The sequence below is a fragment of the Peromyscus californicus genome, unplaced genomic scaffold, assembly GCF_007827085.1.
Source record: "Peromyscus californicus insignis strain IS unplaced genomic scaffold, ASM782708v3 Scaffold_17__1_contigs__length_78620276, whole genome shotgun sequence".
In the NCBI taxonomy this organism is placed as follows: Eukaryota; Metazoa; Chordata; class Mammalia; order Rodentia; family Cricetidae; genus Peromyscus; species Peromyscus californicus.
In genome coordinates, this window is record NW_026294469.1 from 14,644,923 (window position 1) to 14,665,354 (window position 20,432).

The 20,432-nt window shown below is 47.5% G+C and overlaps 1 protein-coding gene across 2 annotated transcripts in view; it reads left to right on the forward strand.

Annotated features, from left to right (window-relative positions):
* Positions 1-852: 852 nt before the first annotated feature.
* The window catches only part of Mocos (molybdenum cofactor sulfurase), a 48,810-nt gene continuing 29,230 nt past the window's right edge, over positions 853-20,432 (forward strand). Inside the window, exons 1-6 of one of the 2 annotated variants that reach the window (XM_052741680.1) lie at positions 853-2,932; positions 8,704-8,793; positions 14,175-14,241; positions 16,059-16,700; positions 17,555-17,631; positions 18,986-19,185. In XM_052741680.1, the coding sequence (XP_052597640.1) occupies positions 2,791-2,932; positions 8,704-8,793; positions 14,175-14,241; positions 16,059-16,700; positions 17,555-17,631; positions 18,986-19,185 (1,218 nt within the window). In that variant the 5' untranslated portion in view covers positions 853-2,790. The remainder of the gene's footprint in view (positions 2,933-8,703; positions 8,794-14,174; positions 14,242-16,058; positions 16,701-17,554; positions 17,632-18,985; positions 19,186-20,432) is intronic. The other variant, XM_052741681.1, reaches the window with a different exon arrangement.

Genomic DNA, 20,432 nt, shown 5'->3' on the forward strand with positions numbered 1-20,432 from the left:
AGACTATTTCTCAAATAAAATGAGTCAAATTAGGCATTGCAGAATGGGTTGGGAATTTCTCAACAACACCAGACACCCAGGCTTCTAATTTACCCTGTCTTCCACCTCCCAGCTGCTTGGCCTCCTGCCATGATCTCTGCATTCCAGCTAGAAAAGAAGAGAACGACCTTTCCTAACTAAGGGAGTTTCTTGAAGTCCCACATAGTTCTGTCCAATATCCTTGGCCAGAATTTAGGATTGTGGCTATATTCAGTATAATGAGAAGCTGGGAAATGAATCCCCCCACCCCCAGACACTTTGGTTTTTGAGTCAGAGTTTCCACTGTATCTTAGTTTTTCTTCCTCTCTGTTGCCCTCCCTCCCCCTCCCCACTTGCTGTGCTGAGGTTCTAATCCAGGGCTTCCCAAAGCCAGGAAACACTTTACCACGGAGCTACACCCCTAGCCCCAGAATGGCTTTCTTTGGTCCACAACACCTAGCAGGGTACATTGCCACCCGGTTACAGAATTAGGGGTAGGTATATCAATTTGCTAAGCCACATAAGCCAGCAGGAAGCATCCTCAAATGTCACCTATCAGTTGTCATGTAGAATGACTAATATCCTTTTCCCTTCTTGGTGGTATAGAGTTGAGAGGCAAAGAGCAGGAGGGAGGTGAGGTGTCCCAGCATGGAAGAAGAGGAGCGGCAGCTTCTGAATGAATACGGAAGTCCAACTCCCAGGAAAACAGCACCAGGAGCCAACCTGGGTGTGCTCACCCTGCGGCCTATGTTCTGCTAGTACTCTTGGCTTTTGTTTTGAACATTACATTATGCATATAAATATAATGGACCCTTGTTCCCAATCTCTTCATGATTCCAAGCTGCCCTTCCAGCTTCTACCCACGGAAAAGGTCTCTCCAGTCCCTCTGGGGAGGGAGCTTCCTGTTTTTTTCTTTCCATTGCTGTCTAGTTCGTTCGACTGCAGCAAACTGCTGTGCTTTGGAAAGAAAGCTGCTCCATTGCTCAACTAACTGGCCCTCTTCTGATTTCCTAACCACCCCAGTACCTAGACGTGCAGCTTCTCTTTTAGGGAGCTACATGCTACAGAGGTGGACATGCAGAATTGCTTGCATGATCTAAACCAAATTTGCTCTTGGAGGAAACACCCACCCAAACCTCATGCTAACTTGTCTGGAGATTTGATTCATGATGATGATAAGCCTGGACCTCCAACTTCCTCCAAGACCAACAGGCAAACGTCTTCCGGGACTAGCTGGTGAGTGAGCTGCTTCTCCGTCTGAATTGGCCCTTACAAAGCAGCTCGGTTACAGAACTGACCTCACTAGGTCACAGTAAACCAGTTAACTAAGTTATGCTAACCCTCACAGGCCACCAGGCCCTGTCCTCTAGTTCTCCCCTTTATACTAACTTTCTCTGGGCCGCTGTCACCACTCTGCTCTCTTTCCTGAGCTTCTGAGGTGCCTCCACAAGCCTTCCATGCGTCTTGCTTCTCCAGCCTCAGAGACTATCATTGTTAGTGCAGATTGGCAATCCCCACTTAATGGCCTGAATGGAGCCCCGCATTGTTTCTCTGTGCCTGAGCTCCCTGCCTCCCAACCCCGAGCCAGTCTTTGGGACCCTCTTGTCCCTGAATTCCATCACTTCTGCACTCTCTGGACCTCGTAACCTTACTGTTCCGGGCCAGGACACTCCTGCCCAAACTTGGAAGCAGCACCAAGCGAGAAGGCACACTTACCACTAGGCTTCTCCACCTTCATCACCCATCCCACTCTATCTTTGGCCCTAGCCCAGGATGTTGGGTTGGGAGTGGCTGGCTTTGACCCAGGCCTCAAACTTGGGCGTGGTGGATTCCCATCTGGTCGCCTAGCTGTCGGCTTCTGGGCCTCAGGCTGGGTTCTCCATTGTGCAGGGATGTGAGCCCTTTTCCCAGTCCCTCAGTACGTACAATTCCTGAGAACCGTGTTCCCTAGTGATGCCCTCCAAATTTAGTTCCTCGTCTGCACCTTGCCTGGGTTCTCTTTGCGGTGTCTTCCCATGCTACCAGGCACTGCACAACCAACCACCTCCTCATCCCTGTCATTGTCAGATCTAGGCAGCACTAGGGCACCTGCACCTGTTGCCTCCCAGTCCTTGGCCCCGACTCTGCGCTGGTGGGTTTGCCTGGCTCTCCTGGCAGTTCTCTGGCACACAGTGGCTGTGCTCTGAGCCATTGTCGGGGTGCAGGAGGGAGAGCCCAGCCCACGAGCAGCCCTGGACAGGGTCACACTAGAGCTTCCGGGCTCCGATGTTGCACAATCGCTGGGAGTTTATCAAGCAGCCCAATGTTTTTCCTCTGAAACGCCGGGGAGCGCTGGCCACCGCAGCAGTTCAAGTGCCCTTCCCTTGCGGTGCTGGAGCTCATGGGGCGAGGATCCCCGGTTCTGGGCCAGGAGAACTCGGGGTCACATATGCCTAGAGAGAAGGCACGCTCCGATGTTCCCTCCGCCTGCCTCAGTGGCACGGAGATATCCCAGGACTCCCGCCCACGTGTCTTGGATGTCACCTGAGTAGCGTCGGGCTGTGTCGGAGACTGCGAAGTGCGTGGCTGGGTCCTGTCCCAGGTGGCCAAAGGCCGCACTGAAGTGAAAGCACTCGGTGAGTCAGCGAGCTGAGAGGAGGCTGGCCCGCGAGGCGCCGCCCCTGGGTGGGGACCCGAGTCACCCACTGCCCGGCCAGGACTGAGTCGCCGGGCTCCTGCACTTGCACTTCCCGGACGGGGAGGCCTGGACTCCTCAGACGGCAAGTGCGGGCCATGGCCTGCCGAGCGGCGGAGTGGGGACCTGAACCCCCGGCCTTCCAGCACCATCCAGAAGCCAGCGCACCGCGCCTGGCCCAGGGCTACAGGCTGCGCAACACGAGCGAGCTGCGGGACCTGGAGTTCGGCCGCCTAGCAGGTGAGGGGCGGGCGCAGGGACACTCGGGGACACTCAGTGACACGCAGGGACACGCAGGGCTGGAACCTGTGTGCCGTCTCATTTGGGGTGCACTTTGATCTTTGCTAAAAGGCTAAGAAGAGATGGACTCCTCGGGAATCGAAAATCTGGGAGGGACTGTGAGCGCTTGCTCCGTGCTGCCGGCTCCCCGCTGCTGTCCCTTCCACACTAGCAAGACTTCTTGCTACAGTCGTTACATAGACTTCTTGCTGTAATTGTCGCATAGACTGCTCTGTGGTGCGAGACCAGCCTGGGCTCTCTTTAGGTCTCGCCACACACTTCAAATAGGTTTTCTTTGCCCGCCTCTATTGCCGGGAGAATACCGGACTCTAAAGACCCCATCCCAGTCAAGGTCACACAATGCAGAAAACTGAACAGAGGTGTTCCTCGGATGCCCTACACGGGGCCAGGGGTGTGCAAGAGGCCACTGCATGAAGTTTGGAAAAGCGATTCTGTGGCGGCGAAGAACTCAGAGACCGAGATTAATCAGCTGACAGGTCTCCCGAGGCCACGCCCCTCTCTCCATAGGGATGTCCTCTCTGTATTCTTTTCTAAACATTATTACTGCTGTTACTGTTGGCATTTTAAACAGGGTTCTATGTAGTCATGTGGTCCAGGTTGGCCTTGAACTCCCTATGTAGTCGAGGCTTGCCTTGAACTTTTGATCCTCTTTCCTCTGTCCCTGGAGCTCTGGGCTTAAAGGCGTGGCCCAAGCTCGCCTGGCACCAAGTCTCGTTTTTTCTCTTTTCTGTAGCCAGAACAATGCTCTATGTGAGCTCTAGCTTGCTGGGAAACTGGAAGAATTAGAGAAGCATGCAATTTGAGCTTTAATGGGACAAGCCTGTGAGCCCGTGAGTTGGATCGGACCTGTTGATTGAGTTGGAAATTAAGCTCAGATTAACTGCAGGTGTAGCAGAGCCCAGCCCACAGTTGCAGGTTGAGTACTGGTCTTTAGTCAGAGAACTTGACTGGGAACCCGGACCTTCGTCAAACTTCAGAACCCACGGTGGAGCAGGAAGGTCATGGGACAGGGTACAGGGGTGGGTTTGATCCCTCGGGGTATCTGTCCCTCTGTGTGTGGCAGAACAGAGGCGCTTTAGTCTTTTCCTGTTTGGAATAGTAACTAATTATCCTTTGGGGGCGTGGGGAGCTGTGGTCCCTCCCTGCATCTCTCCTCCCTACTCTGTAGCCACAGACTCCTACTTATTTCTCCCCACTCTTCCCCGTGCTTTGTCACCGGCTGGAGACAGCCCTTAACTTCCTTGCTGCCCCCCTTCCTCCCTACCCTGCCCTCAGGAGGGAAATTTCCTACCAAATAGTCCGATATGAATACCCACAGGTGCAGAGGGAAGTAGCCCCCCCCTTTCTGAAGCAAATCCCAGAGCCCAGTGAATGATTAATTCAGTGTCACAGCTCCCTAATCTTCTCAAATCCTCTCCAATCCTGATCTCTCACACCCTCAACACTTCATAAAGGTGTGTTCAGGTCCCTCCTGTCCCACCCCTTTCCCTCAGAAAGCAGAACCCAAACGACATTATCTTGTAGCAGCCAGTCCCCTCACTTCCCATCCCCCTCCACCTTTAAAGCCTTTTAACACCCACAGTGATGGTATGTAGGTTCTTTAATTAATTAATTAATTTTAAGCAGCCTCACTCTGCACTCAGCCCTAGAACTCATTATGTAGCCCAGGCTGGCCTCCATCTTATGACGATCTTCCCACCTCAACCTCTGGGGTGGTAGAATTACAGGTGAGAGTCACCAAAGCCAGATGGGTGCTTTATTTATTTAGAGAATTCCCTGGATGCATTGTGGCTGAGGGAGACCCCCCCCCCCCCCCCCCCCAGAGAGAGAGGGTGGGAAGGAAAGGAGAGAGATCTATGCACTGTGTAGTCCTGGCTGGCCTGGAACTTTCTATGTTGACCAGGCTTGCCTTGAACTCACAAAGATCATCTGCCTCTGTCTTCTGAGTGCTGGGATTAAAGGTGTGGACCACCATGCCTAGCTTGAAATACACTTTGTGTGTGTGTATAGAGACAAGAGGGTGTGACAAGTGTCTTCCTCTGTCACTCTCAACCTTATTTCTTAAGGCAGGGTCTCTCATTGGTGTGGAGTTTGCTGACTGTCTAGGCTGGCTGACCAGTGAACCCCCGTCTCCACCTCCCAGCGGTGGCATTACAGGTGCACACTACCATGCCCGGCTGTTTTATGCCCAATTAAGGGATGGAACTCTGGCCTCAGGGTTGGGCGGTGAGCACTCTACCCACTTCCCATCCCCGAAGTAGACTTCTGTGGACTGAACAGGTCCTTTTTCCTACCTCTGAAATATTGGAGCATATTCACTTTTTTCTCCATAGAAACACACTGGAGAGAGCTCAGGGGAGTAACAGCCAACCCGACGAGCCAGAGTGGTCTAGCCCCGACACCTTCTTTCCCTCCCTGAAGATTTTCTACAGAGTTAAAAATGTACCTGCTTAATCGCTGGCTCTGAGCAATTAAATGTGTAAATTGTAATAGGAGCGGAAATGTTTTGCTTGATTAGGATAGGGGTTTCCTGGCCTTAGTGAAGGGGCGTACCGAATATCCTGCTGTGACCCAAATGGTTCTTCCAGCATCAGGCGCTGACTGACAGTTAAAGGGGCATGGCCCAGAGGAATCCGGGTCTCTCTCTCTCTCCTTTTCTCCCCCCTCTCTCCCCTCCTTCTCTCTCCCTCCTTCCCCCTTCCCCTCTACCTCTTTTCTATCTCTCTGTCTCTGAATTTCTTAGAACCAGTTAATGAAACAGCCAAGTATTTCAAAGAAAATAAAATAAAAATAGTTTGACTTCTCTTTCTGCAAGACCTAGTGCTAGTTGGCTTTTGGATCAGTTGCGTGCTTTTGTTTGCTCTGAAAACAGTTGTGCTGTGTTCCAGGCATCCAGCTGGGTACTGTCACACCCCTACTAACCATCATCACACTTGCAGATGTCAGAACAGGGGTCCAGAATGGCTGGTGGGTGAGCAAAGATCATTTGGCTGCTTGACTCGGATTTGCACTGTTGGCCTCCTAAGATCAGATCTCTGCTTCACCTCAGTTACCTCCTTTTGCAAGAGTAACTGTTGACCCAAAGCCAAACAAAGCAGGTTCTTCCTGAATGGCGTCCTAGCCCCTTGGAAGATTCTGGGCAAAATGCACAGTACTCCTCAGAGCCTGGGTCTCATCATGCATTGGATCTTCACCTGAAGATCTTTTTAAAAATTATAATTAAAATTTAAAAATATATTGATGTGTATTTTGTCTGGCATATATATCTGTGTATTACGTGCATGCTTGGTATTTATGGAGGCCAGAAAAGGGCATTGGACCCTCTGGGACTGGAGTTTTGAGCCACCATGTGGGTGCTGGGAATTGAAGAGGAGCCAATGCTCTTAACCAATGAGCTATCACCCCAACTCATATGTGAACATCTTAGTACATTGACTATTGGATGTCCAAAGCCTTTCTTTTAGTTTGGTGAATTTTTATTTCACAATCTTCAGTAAAAGAATTGTTTTTATTTTTATTGTTTTTATTATTATTATTTTTGTTGTTGTTTTTAAGACAGGGTTTCTCAGTGTAGTTTTGGTGGTGCCTGTCCTAGATCTCGCTCTGTAGACCAGGCTGGCCTCGAACTCACAGAGATCCACCTCGCTCTGCCTCCCAAATACTGGGATTAAAGTTGTGTACCCCCACTGCCAGGCTAAGAATTATTTTTAAAAAGATGATGTCTTTAATTCTTTGAGAATTTTATATAATGTATTTTGGTTATATTCATTCTCCACTTCTCCCCCAGCTCCTCCCAGACTCAACCTCCATCTTCCCACACCCTTCAAACTCTGTGTCCTCTATCATCATCATCATCATCATCATCATCATCATCATCATCATCATCCACTAAATTCAATTTGTACTGGCCACATACTTGTGGGTGTGGGGCCATCTGGAGCATGGCAGTCCAAGAAGGCAGTTTAAAAACAATGTGGGATATTAGGTGATATATTTGAATGCATCAGATTCAAAAGATGACAAATGAGATAGAATGGCCAAGGAGCCTCCACTGGGTTCCACCTGCTGTTAAACTGCCACCCCAGGAGCAGTGGCTGTCACCGGTGTCTGTGTTTATATATATATATATATATATATATGTGCCCCTTTTCCTACGACAGTGACCACAACATGTCTCACTTCAGACACTGCTTACTTGAGGGCGTGGAGATATGATCACTAATAATGGTGATTATTTTGGGGGGGAGGTGAATGAAAATGTTCCAGAATTAGGTCATGTAAGCACACGACAGCCACTAAGTTATACACTTACAGAGGATGGATTTTATGGTATGTGGGTTATATCTTGATGAAATTGTTGTAAAATAAACAAATATCTACCCTGCATGTCCCAAAACTTTTCAGTGAATTAAAAAATAAACAGATTTATTCATATTTTATTAATTTGAAATGGTATCCCAGAATTTGCTTCATCTGAGTCTCTCTCTCTCTCTCTCTCTCTCTCTCTCTCTCTCTCTCTCTGTGTTTGTGTGTGCGCTGATGCAGTTCACAAGTGTGTATGAGCACTTACTAAGAGCATACATAAGTCAACCTGTGGTTCTTCAGGCACCACTTACTTTGTTTATTTGAGACAGGGTCTCCTGTCACTCTGGCACTTGTGGGTTAGACAGGATGGCTGTCCAGAGTGCCCCAAGGATCCACCTGCTTCTGCCTCCCCACTGGTGGCATCACAAGCATGGATTCTGGAGATTAAAGTCAGATTGCCAAGCTTTCATGGCAAGTACTTTACCAGCTCTGGCCCCATCTCATGTCCCTCTCCATCTCACATCTGTACTTTTGAAGGAGTAGATAGGTGTGGGCCAGCCTTATCTGAAATACCTGCTATTGGCCATTCCTACTCCAGTCTTGTGATTTTGTTATGTTGCATTGGCTGTCTTCACATACGGACCATTTTGCACAATCCTAGGTTTCATGAGATGCACCTGCAGAAGGAAGTGTTGCACTATGGCTGCATTTAACTCGTGATTGATGTTGCCCAAGTGCTATTCCATGAAGTTGTCCTAAGCATCCCTTTGCCAGCCGTGTGCCATTGGCTTGCTGCCCACACCCTTACCCCACAGTGGGGTGATAACCTTTTGACCTCTGCCAATCTGATCAGCAAATCATAGTATCTCCAGCTTGTCTGAATTTATCTTTGGTCTTCAGGAGGGCAGGGCTGCAAGGGTGGCTTCTATCCTCTATCTTCTCTGAAGCTCTACTAATGAGTCTAGGCTGAGGGCAGTGGAGCACTGTGGGAAAGAAAGGTAAGAGCTCACCTTTCCTGGAAACACTCAGCTTCCAGAACACGGTGTGAATGAGTGAGAAACTGCTGTGTCATGGTTGGTCACAAAGGTCTGCTGCGTACTGCCTGGCTGGTAAGAGGGCTGCTTATCAGGTAGGCTCCGAAGGGCCCTGTGCTTATATTAAGAAACACACATCAAGAAATTCAGGGATATCTGCTGTGCTGAAAGATGTTGCAACTGGTGGGTGTGGTGCTGCACACCTGAAATCCCAGCTCTGCGGGATCCAGGCAGGAGGATCAAGAATTCAAAGGCTATCCGTTGACTACATAGAGGATTTGAGGCCAAGCATGGGGTATGTGAAGTCCTGCCTCAAAAACAAACAAATAGAAACAACCTCAGCTTTATTTGTGATTTTTTTTTTTTCCCTAGGAACTGTCTACCTTGACCATGCAGGAGCCACCTTGTTTCCCCAGCGCCAGCTCACAAGCTTCACTAAGGATCTCATGGAAAATGTCTACGGTAAGGAACATCACACACACAGATTTTTAGCCACCTACACACAGCTGGTTAATCAATTAATTTGTGTTTAGTCATGTTGGATTCATGGAGTACATGGGGAATACATGAAGCAAAACCAGACTCATGCCAGATGGAGGATCAGGGCAGCACCCTGGGTCATTCACGGTGTGTCATACACATGTGTCTGAGGTAGAAAGCTCCGCTCAGGGACAGGCCACTTCTGGAACGGGTTGGTGTAAGGAAGAGAATTTAAGTTTGAAGCGCAGTGTTTGGTGGTAGTAAAACACTGTACCATGCAGAGGGTAGGGGAGCCTGAAGAGCGTTCATTCACTCCCTCTAGACATTCCCTGAGCCACTGTGGTGTGTGGTTTGTGCTATAACATCAGAAGAAAACATAGCTCCTTTCTTGGAGGAGACCGTGGTCTAGACCTGGAAGACAAGACCTTAGTCAAATGATCTCCAACTAAATGTGCTTAGCAACTGTTCAAAAGGCTGTGCACGAAGGCGGCTGCCATCGTGGGCATCTGCATTTGCAGAAAGACAATAGGGTTGGCAGTGTGCATGTTGGGGGAGTCGGGAGGGGAGCAGATGCTGGATGATGAGCCAGAATTCACTGGGACAGCAGGAGGGGACACCATGGAGGCAGTTGTAGCAGCAAAAGCCGGGATCTAGGACCACAGATGGAAGAGGGTGACAGCTGTCTGAATGGATAGGGTGATAGGGCAGGGCCATTCAGGGCTCTGTAGGTGGTGCAGTGGTGGTTTTTATTCGAGGGAGGATGGATAGTCTTCTAGGGCATCCAGCAACAGCATAGTGTGCTCAGGAGATAAATCAGAAGAGATATATAATGCTAATACCAGTTGATCAATACACCATTCACTGGGCACCTGTCATGTATCAGGTATGGCCTAAATGTGTGGCGTGTATTATTGCCATGCATCTGTATGACACTCCAAGGGCCATAGATTGTGTTCTTAAGCTTATATAGTAAAGCTGTTTCCTCCAGGTAGGACATGGCCTCCATCTTGAATCAGAGCACCTTGGTCACCTGTATGAGTCCCTCACAGGATGGGGCCCATTGGTGGTTCCTTGTGGAAGACTGATGGAGGGGCTCACAGGACTCAATAGCATTCTCAAAATCCCTAAGGCCACCATCATCCCCAAGGTTTATACAAGAGAAAAACAATGGACCGTGTTGGGACCATTTTGCAGTTGGTAAAGTTACCTATAACTTGCCCAGGGGATGATGTAGCTACCTTTGAGTGACCCACACTCTTGTGAGTAACCTCAGGAAACTCACTGGCTTACCAAGCTGGTCTTGGGTGGAGTCTTTTCTTTGGCCTCAATGCTGCCTTTGGTGTTCCTATGTCTCCCCAGGAATAGTCTCACAACATCTTGATTTACAGGTGAACAAATGGAGCCCCAGAAAGGGCAAGTAACTAATCTAATGCTACACATTTGGAAAGTTCTGGAGCTGGAGGTACAGGGCCACAGGAGCTATATCTCTAGGCGATTTGGCTCCAGGGCCTCAGTCCAGGTCTTCCCACCCCAAGATGCTCTTCACGACAAGTTCTGTTATGCTACAGATATGCACAGGGGTTTGAATCTTCACTCTGGGCAGTGAGGAGATCTTTAAATCTGAGAAAGCCACAAAGTAGGCGCCACTGAGGGATTTTATCTTGATTTTCATCTATGATTTGCAAAGAGACCTGAAATTCTCCTTCTGCAACCTTGACAAAAGCCATAACCGTGGGAAAGCCTGAGAGATGGCAGTTTCAAGATCCAGGTGGTCCTAAAGACACAGGGTTAAAAACTGACCTGAGGGGAAAAAGGCAACGAGGGTGTGTGCCAAGTCCCACAGGCTGCTAGGGAAGGAACGTGTGGTAGCCACAGTGGCCATAGTCAGCGTGACCCTTTGATGTAGGTGAGGGAAGAAGAATATAAAGCAAACAGACCAAGTCTGCATCAATGTGCATGGCTTGTCCTTTGCTGCGAATGTGGGTGCCTGGCTCAACAGGTCAGGCCTTTCCAGAAATCAGTGTTCAATTATTTATTTATTTTTCAATTGGTTCGATCAAATACTGGACAAAAAAAAAAAAACAAAAGAGGAAGAGCTTATTTTTTTGGCGAAGGGTTACAGTTCATCATGGCCAGGAGGACATCAGGTCACATCCCTGGTATAGTCAGGAAGCAGAGGGAAAAGACATGGACGGGGCTGTGAAGCCTCAAGGCCCACTCCCATTGACTCACTTCCTCTCGAAAGGATCTACCTCCTAACGATTCTGCAACTTTCCCAAACAGCACTACCAGCTAGGGACCATGAGGCTATGAGGGACATTTCATATTCAAGTCACCATAGGGCTCATATCTAAAATAAGTCTTGAGGGAGATTGTGACACTTGGGGACGCCTGGGGGAACACAAAGAAGAGGAAAACTTTTCTCAAGGTCAATGAAAGGAAAGGTGAGGTTCAGTGAGCTTGTAGTGTTGAGAATAGGTGGCAGGGACTGTTCATGCTGGCCCCCTTCAATACTTGCAGGAGGAGGGGGTGTGTTTCTGCAGAGATAGGGCCTGCAGAGGTGGTGGGAATGACAGGGCATTCAACAGATTGTAGAGGGAATCTTAGAAGGTCTTATTAATAAAATCAAACCCAGGCATGTATTGGGGTGAAATGCTGGATGGTCAGAGAGACAGAACAAGCCACAGCTACCTCACCTCACCAGATCCTCAGCTGGTCTTGTCTCCTCAGACTGGAGGCCTCTGAGTCCTCATCCAGAATGGGTCTCAGCTGAATTGCTGCTCAAAAGCCTGAATGCTTAATCAGTCAAATGCTTAACCAGCCAAATGCTTCTAGTTTCTGGTCTCCACGCCTTATATATCTTTCTGCTTTCTACCACCACTTCCTGGGATTAAAGGCTCGCTTTCTGGGATTAAAGGCGTGAGTCACCATGCTTGGCTGTATCCTTGAAACATGGATTTCTGCCTCTGGAATGCTAGGATTAAAGGCGTGTGCTACCATTGCCTAACCTTTGTTTAATATTGTGGCTGTTCTGTCTCTGACCCCAGATAAGTTTATTAGCGTGCACAATATTTTGGGGAACACAATAGTACCACAACAGATGACTAATTCAGAGGAGGTGTGGTTCCGTCTGGTGGCTGGAGGAGAGAATGCCTCCTAAGGTTGTACCCTTGGTTCTGTAGAGTTAATGGACACAGTCCCTGGCCACCTGAGGGGAGTTTGCAGAGAAAGACATGGGGCCACTTGGCTGTCTCTGAGTTGATTGTCCCCAAATCTAGGTGCAATTTTGTTTTACAAATAAACGGAGTGGTTTTCTTATTTAAGAGCTTTATTGAGTTATAGTTTACATATTATAACCACCTAATTCATTTGTGCAATTCGGTGATTTCTTTTCCAAAAAATAATTTAAATTGTTTTATTATTTTAAGAATGTGGGTGCATTGTTTTCATGTATGTCTGTGCACAACTTTTTTGCATTGCACTCAGAGTCCAGAAGAGTCCAGAAGAGGGGGTCAGGTCCCTCAGAACTAGAGTTACAGATGGTTATGAGCTGCCATTTGGATGCTGGGAATTGAACTTAGGTCTTCTGGAAGATCTAGAAGTGCTCTTTTTTTTTTTGTTTTTTGTTTTTTTGTTTTTGTTTTTCGAGACAGGGTTTCTCTGTGTAGCTTTGCTCCTTTTCCTGGAACTCACTTGGTAGCCCAGGCTGGCCTCGAACTCAGAGAGATCCGCCTGGCTCTGCCTCCCGAGTGCTGGGATTAAAGGCGTGCGCCACCACCGCCCGGCTTTAGAAGTGCTCTCAAGCACTAAGCTAAATCTCTAGACCCTTCAGTAATTTTTAAGTGTTCCCAGTGAGTGATTCAACCATCCCTATAAGTCTGTTAGATGTTCTTATTTCTCCATGGGATTCCCCAACTATTCATAGTTAAGCCCACTAACTCATCACTTTCACTTTCTCTCTACTGGCCTCAATGGACATTTCATATAAATGAAATGATATAGTATGCAGCTTCTTATGACTAGAGTCATTTGCTTACTGCACTTAAAAATATTTTATTAGAATATATTAATTGTACATAATAATGGGTTTCAGTATGGCATTTTCATCTATGTATACATAATGTGTTCTGATCATAACCACCCCTATGACCTTCTCCTGTTTACTTCCCACATTTGCAGACTCCCTCCTTCTTCTCCTCAACTAGTCCCTTTCAACTTTCATGTCTTTTGGAGGTGGGGTGTGAGCCAATGAGTTTAATTAGGGTTGCTTATAGGAGAATGGTTGAGAGATTATTTATGGGACCATGGGCAACTTACCAATGACTATTTCATTGAAGAAAATGTCTCTCCTTCCCCCATTGACCATCAACTGTATATAGGTATTGGGAATGGCTAGGTCCTTATGAGCCCCTATCCTGCTCCATGATGGAATGTTGATAGACCCAATCATGTGCAGCTCTTTTGCTGGTAATCACAGATGCTATGAGTTCAAGGGAGCAATGTCTTGCCTAGAAGACAGCATCCTAGAACACTCTTCCTCTGGCTCGTACCTTCCTTCTGTTCCCATTTCCATGATGTTTCCTGAGCCTGGGAAGGGTGATGTAGCTGTCCCATTTGTGACTGAGCACTCAGCAGTCACTTATTCTCAGCACTTTGACAAGTTATTCTCTGCAGTAATTGCTACCCACTGGGGGAAAAAGCTTTTCTGACCAAAACTAAGAGTATCACTAATCTAGGGGAATAAATATTAATATTTAGAAGGCAGCTTAACAGACACATTGTGTCTGTTTATCAGAATAACAACAGCAGGTTCCCTTCTAGGGCCTATGACATCCCTAGCCACAGGCTTTTGATCAGGTTTACAGTTCCAGATGTGAACTCCCTGACATGGCCTCAATCAGAAGGCAGTTGGTTGCCTTCAAAGTAGTTAAGCCACTATTGCCGTGGTGGGCATAATTTCTCTCCCAGCAGCCTGCACAGTACCTTCTTTCTATGCTATAAAAAGCTTAGCATGTTTTTGATGTTCATTCCTGTCATAGCCAGTAGTTTTTTTTTCTTTTTTATTGCCAAATAGTTGCCTACTATATAGGGATTGCTGTATTTTGTCTGTCTGTTCACAGTCACTGGCCATTTCTGTTCCTTCCAGAGTTCGGCTTTATGAATAGAGCTGGTATGAACATTTGTGCAGTCTGTATGGATACAAGCATTTATTCCTTTTGAGTAGGTACCAAAAGTGGAATTGCTGGACCATATAGGATTTTTATGTTTTTAAGTTCTTGAAAAACGGAGGGAGAGAGCTTTGAAAGGAACCCAGGGAGAGAGCACATTATGACTCTTAAAGCTTTGTCTCTGTGACCTGCTAGGTAATCCTCACAGCCAGAACATCACCAGCAAGCTCACCCATGACACTGTGGAGCAGGTCCGCTACAGGTGAGCCCGAGGGATGCCCACCTGAGATGGCTACCTGGGTGGACGGACTTCCTAGTAGAGGCCTGTGTCCCACAGAACTTCTGAGGGGGTTTCAGAAAGAATTCAGCTAAACTGCAACGCATGAATGACAATAACCAGGAGGTCAGAAGACGGAGGGTGAGAGTAAGCACAGTATGGTTTGAGAAATACAAGATGGCGTCTCTGAGTGGGAGCTGGAGTGAAAGGCGCAGTCCAGGTTCTCAGTCATGTCTTCAGAAAGAAGCACCATTTTCTGGCCTTCCTTTTCGTAGATTGTTTTATTAGGCATTTTTATTTATTCATAGAACCATTATCACTTTGAGACAGGGAGTCCAGTAGCTCACCTCTAGCTCTCTTGTGTAACAGTGCTGGCCATGAACTCCTAATCCTCCTGCCTGCACTTTACAAGTGCTGGAATTGCAGGTGTGCACCACCATACCCAACTACCACATTATTTTCACTAGTTTTTGCATGTTAGAGTATTCTTTAATTGTTCTCCATGCATAATAACTAGTTTCTGGTACATAATCTCCTCATGGTATAGGTTACTTAAATCAGTAAAATTTAAATTATTTCAAATTTGAAAGTGATATCAGTTTTGGATCAGCTTGCCAGTAGTAAAAGCAATGTAAGACAGGCTGCTGACTTAAAATTCATTGTGATGGGGGTGGAGATATGGCTCAGTGGTTAAGAGTGCTTACTACTCTTGCAGAGGACCCAGTTTCCCAGCACCCACAACGTGGCTCATAACTGTATATAATGAATTCTTGGGGATCTGATGCCTTCTGTCTTTCATGGGCACCTGAACACACATGGTGCACATACATATACTCAGGCACACAATAAGAAAAATAAATAAATAAATAAATAAATAAATAAATAAATAAATAAATAAATATATTTTTAAAATGCTTTGTAATAGAGTAGGGGGAATACAAAGATGAAGGTGTTTTCAATTAATTTTCAGGTTGTTTTAGATTTAAAATATTTTTTTAAATTTATTTATGTGATGTGTGTAAGTGTTTTACTCACATGTATATATGTGCATTATGTTCATGCCTTATGCACACAGAGGTCAGAAGAGAGTGTTAGGATCCTTGGAACTAGAGTTACAGATGGTTGTGAGCTACCGGGCCGGGGGGTGGGGGGGTGCTAGGAATCGAACCTGGGTCTTCTGTAGAAGCAAGAAATGTTTAAACATGCTGAGTCATCTTTCCAGTTCCTGTATAGATTTAAAGAAATGTAATTTATTTATTAAGAAGGTCTAGTCCTGAGGCTGCTCTAGAGCTTACTATGTTTGCTGGAGATTGTTTTCCTTTTTTTTTTTTTTTTTTTTTTGAGACAGGGTCTCGTGTGTCTTGGATTGGCTCTGAACTCACTAGATTGCTGAGGCTGTCCTTGAACTTAACATCTTCCTGCCTCCATCTCCTGCATTCTGGGATTGCAGGAGACAGTACTTGGGTTTAAGAAATACTTGGGACTGAACACAAGCTGCTTGAGTTTTAGGCACACTTCAGCCTCAGCCCTATGTTGTAGGTTTCTGCTGTGACCATTCAGAGATGGGACCCCAGAGGCAAGAAGTTTAAATGTGATCTTTGCAAGAATTCAAGGTTATCCTTTGCAAAATAGAAAGTTCAAGGCCAGCCTATAACGTCTGACTCTCTCTGCCCTGCTTTAACTACACAGCTGTGGCTAAGAGTCCCTGGAAGGTAGAGATGCCCTATTGAGTAGACCTAAGGTAACTTGGAAATATTCTGGGTGGAGCAGAGACCCAGCTGTGACACTGTGCTTCTTTCCAGGATCCTGACTCACTTTCACACCACGCCAGAGGACTACATCGTGATCTTCACATCTGGGAGCACAGCTGCTCTCAGACTAGTGGCAGAGGCGTTTCCGTGGGTATCCCGGGCCCTGGAGAATGGTGGGAGTCACTTCTGTTACCTCACTGACAACCACACCTCTGTGGTGGGAATGAGGAAGGTGGCTGCAGCCATGAATGTCACATCCATCCCAATCAAGCCAGAGGACATGTGGTCAGCAGAGGACAGGGGTGCTGGAGCCTGTGACCCTGACTGTCAGCTTCCACACCTCTTCTGTTACCCAGCTCAGAGTAACTTTTCAGGCACCAGATACCCACTGTCGTGGATAGAAGAGGTCAAGTCTGGGCGGAGGAGCCCTGTGAATGTGCCCGGGAGGTGGTTCGTCCTGCTGGATGCAGCCTCCTACGTCAGCACCTCCCCCTTGGACCTGTCCACTCACCAGCCTGACTTTGTCCCCATCTCCTTCTATAAGATCTTCGGGCTCCCCACAGGCCTGGGTGCCCTGCTGGTCAGTAAGCATGTGGCTCCTCTGCTGAGGAAAAGCTACTTCGGAGGAGGAACTGCAGCTGCCTACCTTGCAGGAGAGGACTTTTACGTCCCGAGGCCGTCGGTGGCAGAAAGGTAACCTTGCCTGTGGCACATCCTGTGTCCTTCACTTAGGCAGGCTGGCAAGCATGACCTATAAGACTGTGCAAGCGGAACCCAGGTCCAGGGAGTTTGATGTCACAGGCAGGACAGTCAGGGCGGGGCTCAGATCTGGGAGGCGGAGATCAGCTGGAGTGTGTTAGGGGTGACTCTGAACTCTGTCCTGTAGCTTCTTCACCTGGGTGGAGGAGGGGATCTGCAGATAACAGCTTCAGAGGAAGGAGAGAAAAGCCTGCAGGGAAGTAAGAACAGGGGACGGGAGGCTCTGGCCTCAGAGCACTGGGGAGAAACAACAGCGAGAAACAGTGATCTTAAAAGACGCTGGTCTGAAACACGTGCCAGCAGTTCACAGCACACTCACTTTCCCAGCAGCTAGAGTGAACCCTGCTCCGCTCCTCAGCAGGAATTAGCTGAACCCAAAGCCCAAACCTGGGGAGCAATGTTAGTGGCAACCTCTGCCAGTCAGGCTGAGAGGTTACCAAAAACACCGAGGGCAGGCTGCCACTTGCCTTCCAGGTCTGAGGCCTTTCCCCCAGGCTGTAGGGCAGGCTGTGTGGCTCTTGCTGAGTACCTTCCTGAGGGGGGAAGGTGGGACCCAGAATGTTGCATGTGTGAGAAGCCAACATGGACACCAAGTTTGAAAGACTGCAGAGCTGGTTAGGGCCAGAGGCAGCCAGGTGGGTCTTGACATGGTGGGGAAAGCCAGTTTTATAAGGCTACAGAAGGGAGCTATTAACAAACCATCACTCAGCCTATGCCTGGCTGCCCTCACCTAGCACAGAATGCATGTGGATTGTGTTGGCCAAGGCTTGACAGCTTGTTCCCTACAGGTTTGAAGATGGCACCATTTCATTCCTTGATGTAATAGCGTTGAAACATGGATTTGATGCTCTGGAGCACCTCACAGGTCAGTGGACATATTTACCTGAGTGGACTTGGCTTTTGTTGCCTGTGTCCTTGAGGGATCCCAGGTATAGGTATGGTGCTGGTGAAGGAGACAAGATCTATGGAAGGGAGCAGCATGTACCAAGTAGCTAGAATCTCTGTGCAGTGAAGTCAGATTCTAAATGTCTTCAGAGCACTCAGGAGGGCTTGGGGTGGTTGGTTTTTGCTTTTCCAGGCTTGGACAACCCCATTTTAACAGAGATCATCCCAGAGCCAAAGATTAATGGCTGTGTGTGGTGGAGGCATGGCCCTGGGTCCCTGGGCTAGGTGAGGTCTTATCAGCTCTTGCCTGCCTGGATTCTCTCTACAGCCCCACAGAGGAGCTGCTGACAAACCCATATTGCCCAACAATGGAGCAGATGCTCAGAAAGTGTATTCGTCAGAGTTCTCTAGAAAAACAGAACTTACAGGATGAATCTCTCTCTCTGTATGAAAAAGGGGATTTATTAGAATGACTTACAGGCTGCAGTCCAGCTAATCCAGCAATGGCTGGCTGTGAAAGGAAGGTCTAAGAATCCAGTAGTTGCTCAGTCCACGAGGCTGGATGTCTCAGTTGATCTTCGGTATATGCGGGAATTCTGAAGAAGTCGGCTGTAATGTTAGTGAAGGAATGGACTTGCTAGCAAGGGGAGGGCAAACAGGCAAAGAGCAAAAGCGTCCTTCTTCCGTGTCCTTATATAGGCTTCCAGCAGAAGGCGTGGCCCAGATTAATCCACCTCAAGATCTGGATTAGAAGTGGATCTTTCTACTTCAAATTAAGCAAAAATCCCTCAATGGCATACCCTCCTTTTTTAATTTTAGGCAATGCCAGATATAGTCAAGTTGACAACCAAGATGAGCTGTCACAGAAATACTGAATGCCTTCCCAGTCGGCAAGCTGAGAGGACTAGATTAAATGCAGGTCTTATTCACGCCTGACCTCAAGCTCCTGGCCACCCTTTCTTCCACCAGCTTTTGTCTGAAAGAGCACCACCATGCTCTTTCCTGACAAGAGCTCCCAGGGGCCGAGACACAGGCAGATGCCATTCCTCTTTCTATGGGGATGGGCATGAAAGCATATGACTGGAGTAGATTATGTCTGATGAGCCAGGCATCACCTGGTGTGCTGTGCTCTTGGGAAATTTTTTTCTATACACATGGTACACAGACAAAACATAAAATAAAATTATTAAAAATACATCAACTTCGTCATAAGGACAGCTATAGTTAAAGTCGTCAATTGGTGGTCTGGGTTGACCAATTGTAAAAAGCATGTCTTAGACAGGAGGGAGTGACTTATGTGTGAAGTCCATGTCTCTGTGTGCTTTTGTCTCTAGGTGGCATGGAGAACATACAACGGCACACCTTTGCTCTGGCACAGTACACCCACTCTGTCCTGTCTTCCCTCTGCTACCCCAACGGAGCCCCTGTGGTACGGATTTACAGTGATTCTGAGTTCAGCAGCCCTGATGTCCAGGGTCCAATCATCAATTTTAATGTGCTGGATGATGGTGGGAACATCATTGGCTACTCCCAGGTGGGATTTTGATTCATCTTTTTTTTTTTTTTTTGAGAGAAAGGGAGGCTTTCACTCTAGCCCAGGCTGACCTTGCACTCACAGCAACCCTCCTGTGTCTACCTCCCTAGTGCCGGAATTGTAGGTGTTAGCCACTACACTTGGCTCAAGTCAGGAAGTCCAGCTCTCCCTATGTTCATCCTACTTGCCCTTTTATACTAGAAATGTTCTTGTCTAAACTTGGAAGTCTTTTTGACTCTTGACATTTCCTTAAAAATCCCCTAGAAGGAGCTATGAGAAAGCCCAGGCTCTGTGGGTGAGCCTCACTCAAAGGCATTTGTTTGTTTATTTATACACATAGCCTCCTGTAGCCAAGGTTGGTGTGGAACTCACTATATAGCCATGAGTGACCTTGAACTCTTGATATTTCTGCCTCCATGTCCTGTGTGTAGACATTTTACACACCCAACCATACTCAGCTCAGAGGCTTTACAGCTCTCATCGATATGCAATTCTGTTCAAGCTTGGCTGTGTATGTCCTTAGCCTCCTTTACTTAGGTAGAGAGAGAGGATCAGAGAGCAGATGACAACTTGCCTGAATGGGAAGGCACCTAAAACAGATAGAAAAGCAGTGTGGGCACTAGGCCACAGCTGAGGTCACTTCATGTAGCCCAGCAATACATCAGACCACATCACATCATATATTGCCATGAGGTAAAGTCGGGGACCGCCTCCTCCTTATCTATTTATTAAAAAAAGAAGTATCACCAGTAATTCACCCAGCTTCAAAGAATCCCGTATTTCTGCCTTAGTCTATACATGCGATGACTTCAAAGGATTTGTGGGCTGGTTAAAGCAGTTTCTGTGATGCACCCTCTGCATGGACTTTTTTCCAATGGGGAAAGAGGGAAACTGATTTGCATGTAGGGAAGGGCTACATTTGGAACAGACTCAGTTATCAGTTAAAGTTAGAAGATGCTGCTCATTTTCCCTGAACATCATAGAACACGTGCATCTTGATTACACTACAAACCAAATCTGTTTCCTTGCTATACACTGGAGGCTGAGGCTTGAGAATTCTTGGAGCCCAGAATTTAGGACCAGTCAGTGCATACCCCATAGCCTCCAGGGGGCAGCAGAGTCATAACACCCAGACTGAACAGCAATCCTGACTGAACCTGAAGTTGGAGAAATTAGAAAATGGACATAGATGACATATGACATCCACGTGATGCTCATGATACAGGCTGTGAGCCAAGCTGGTGCTG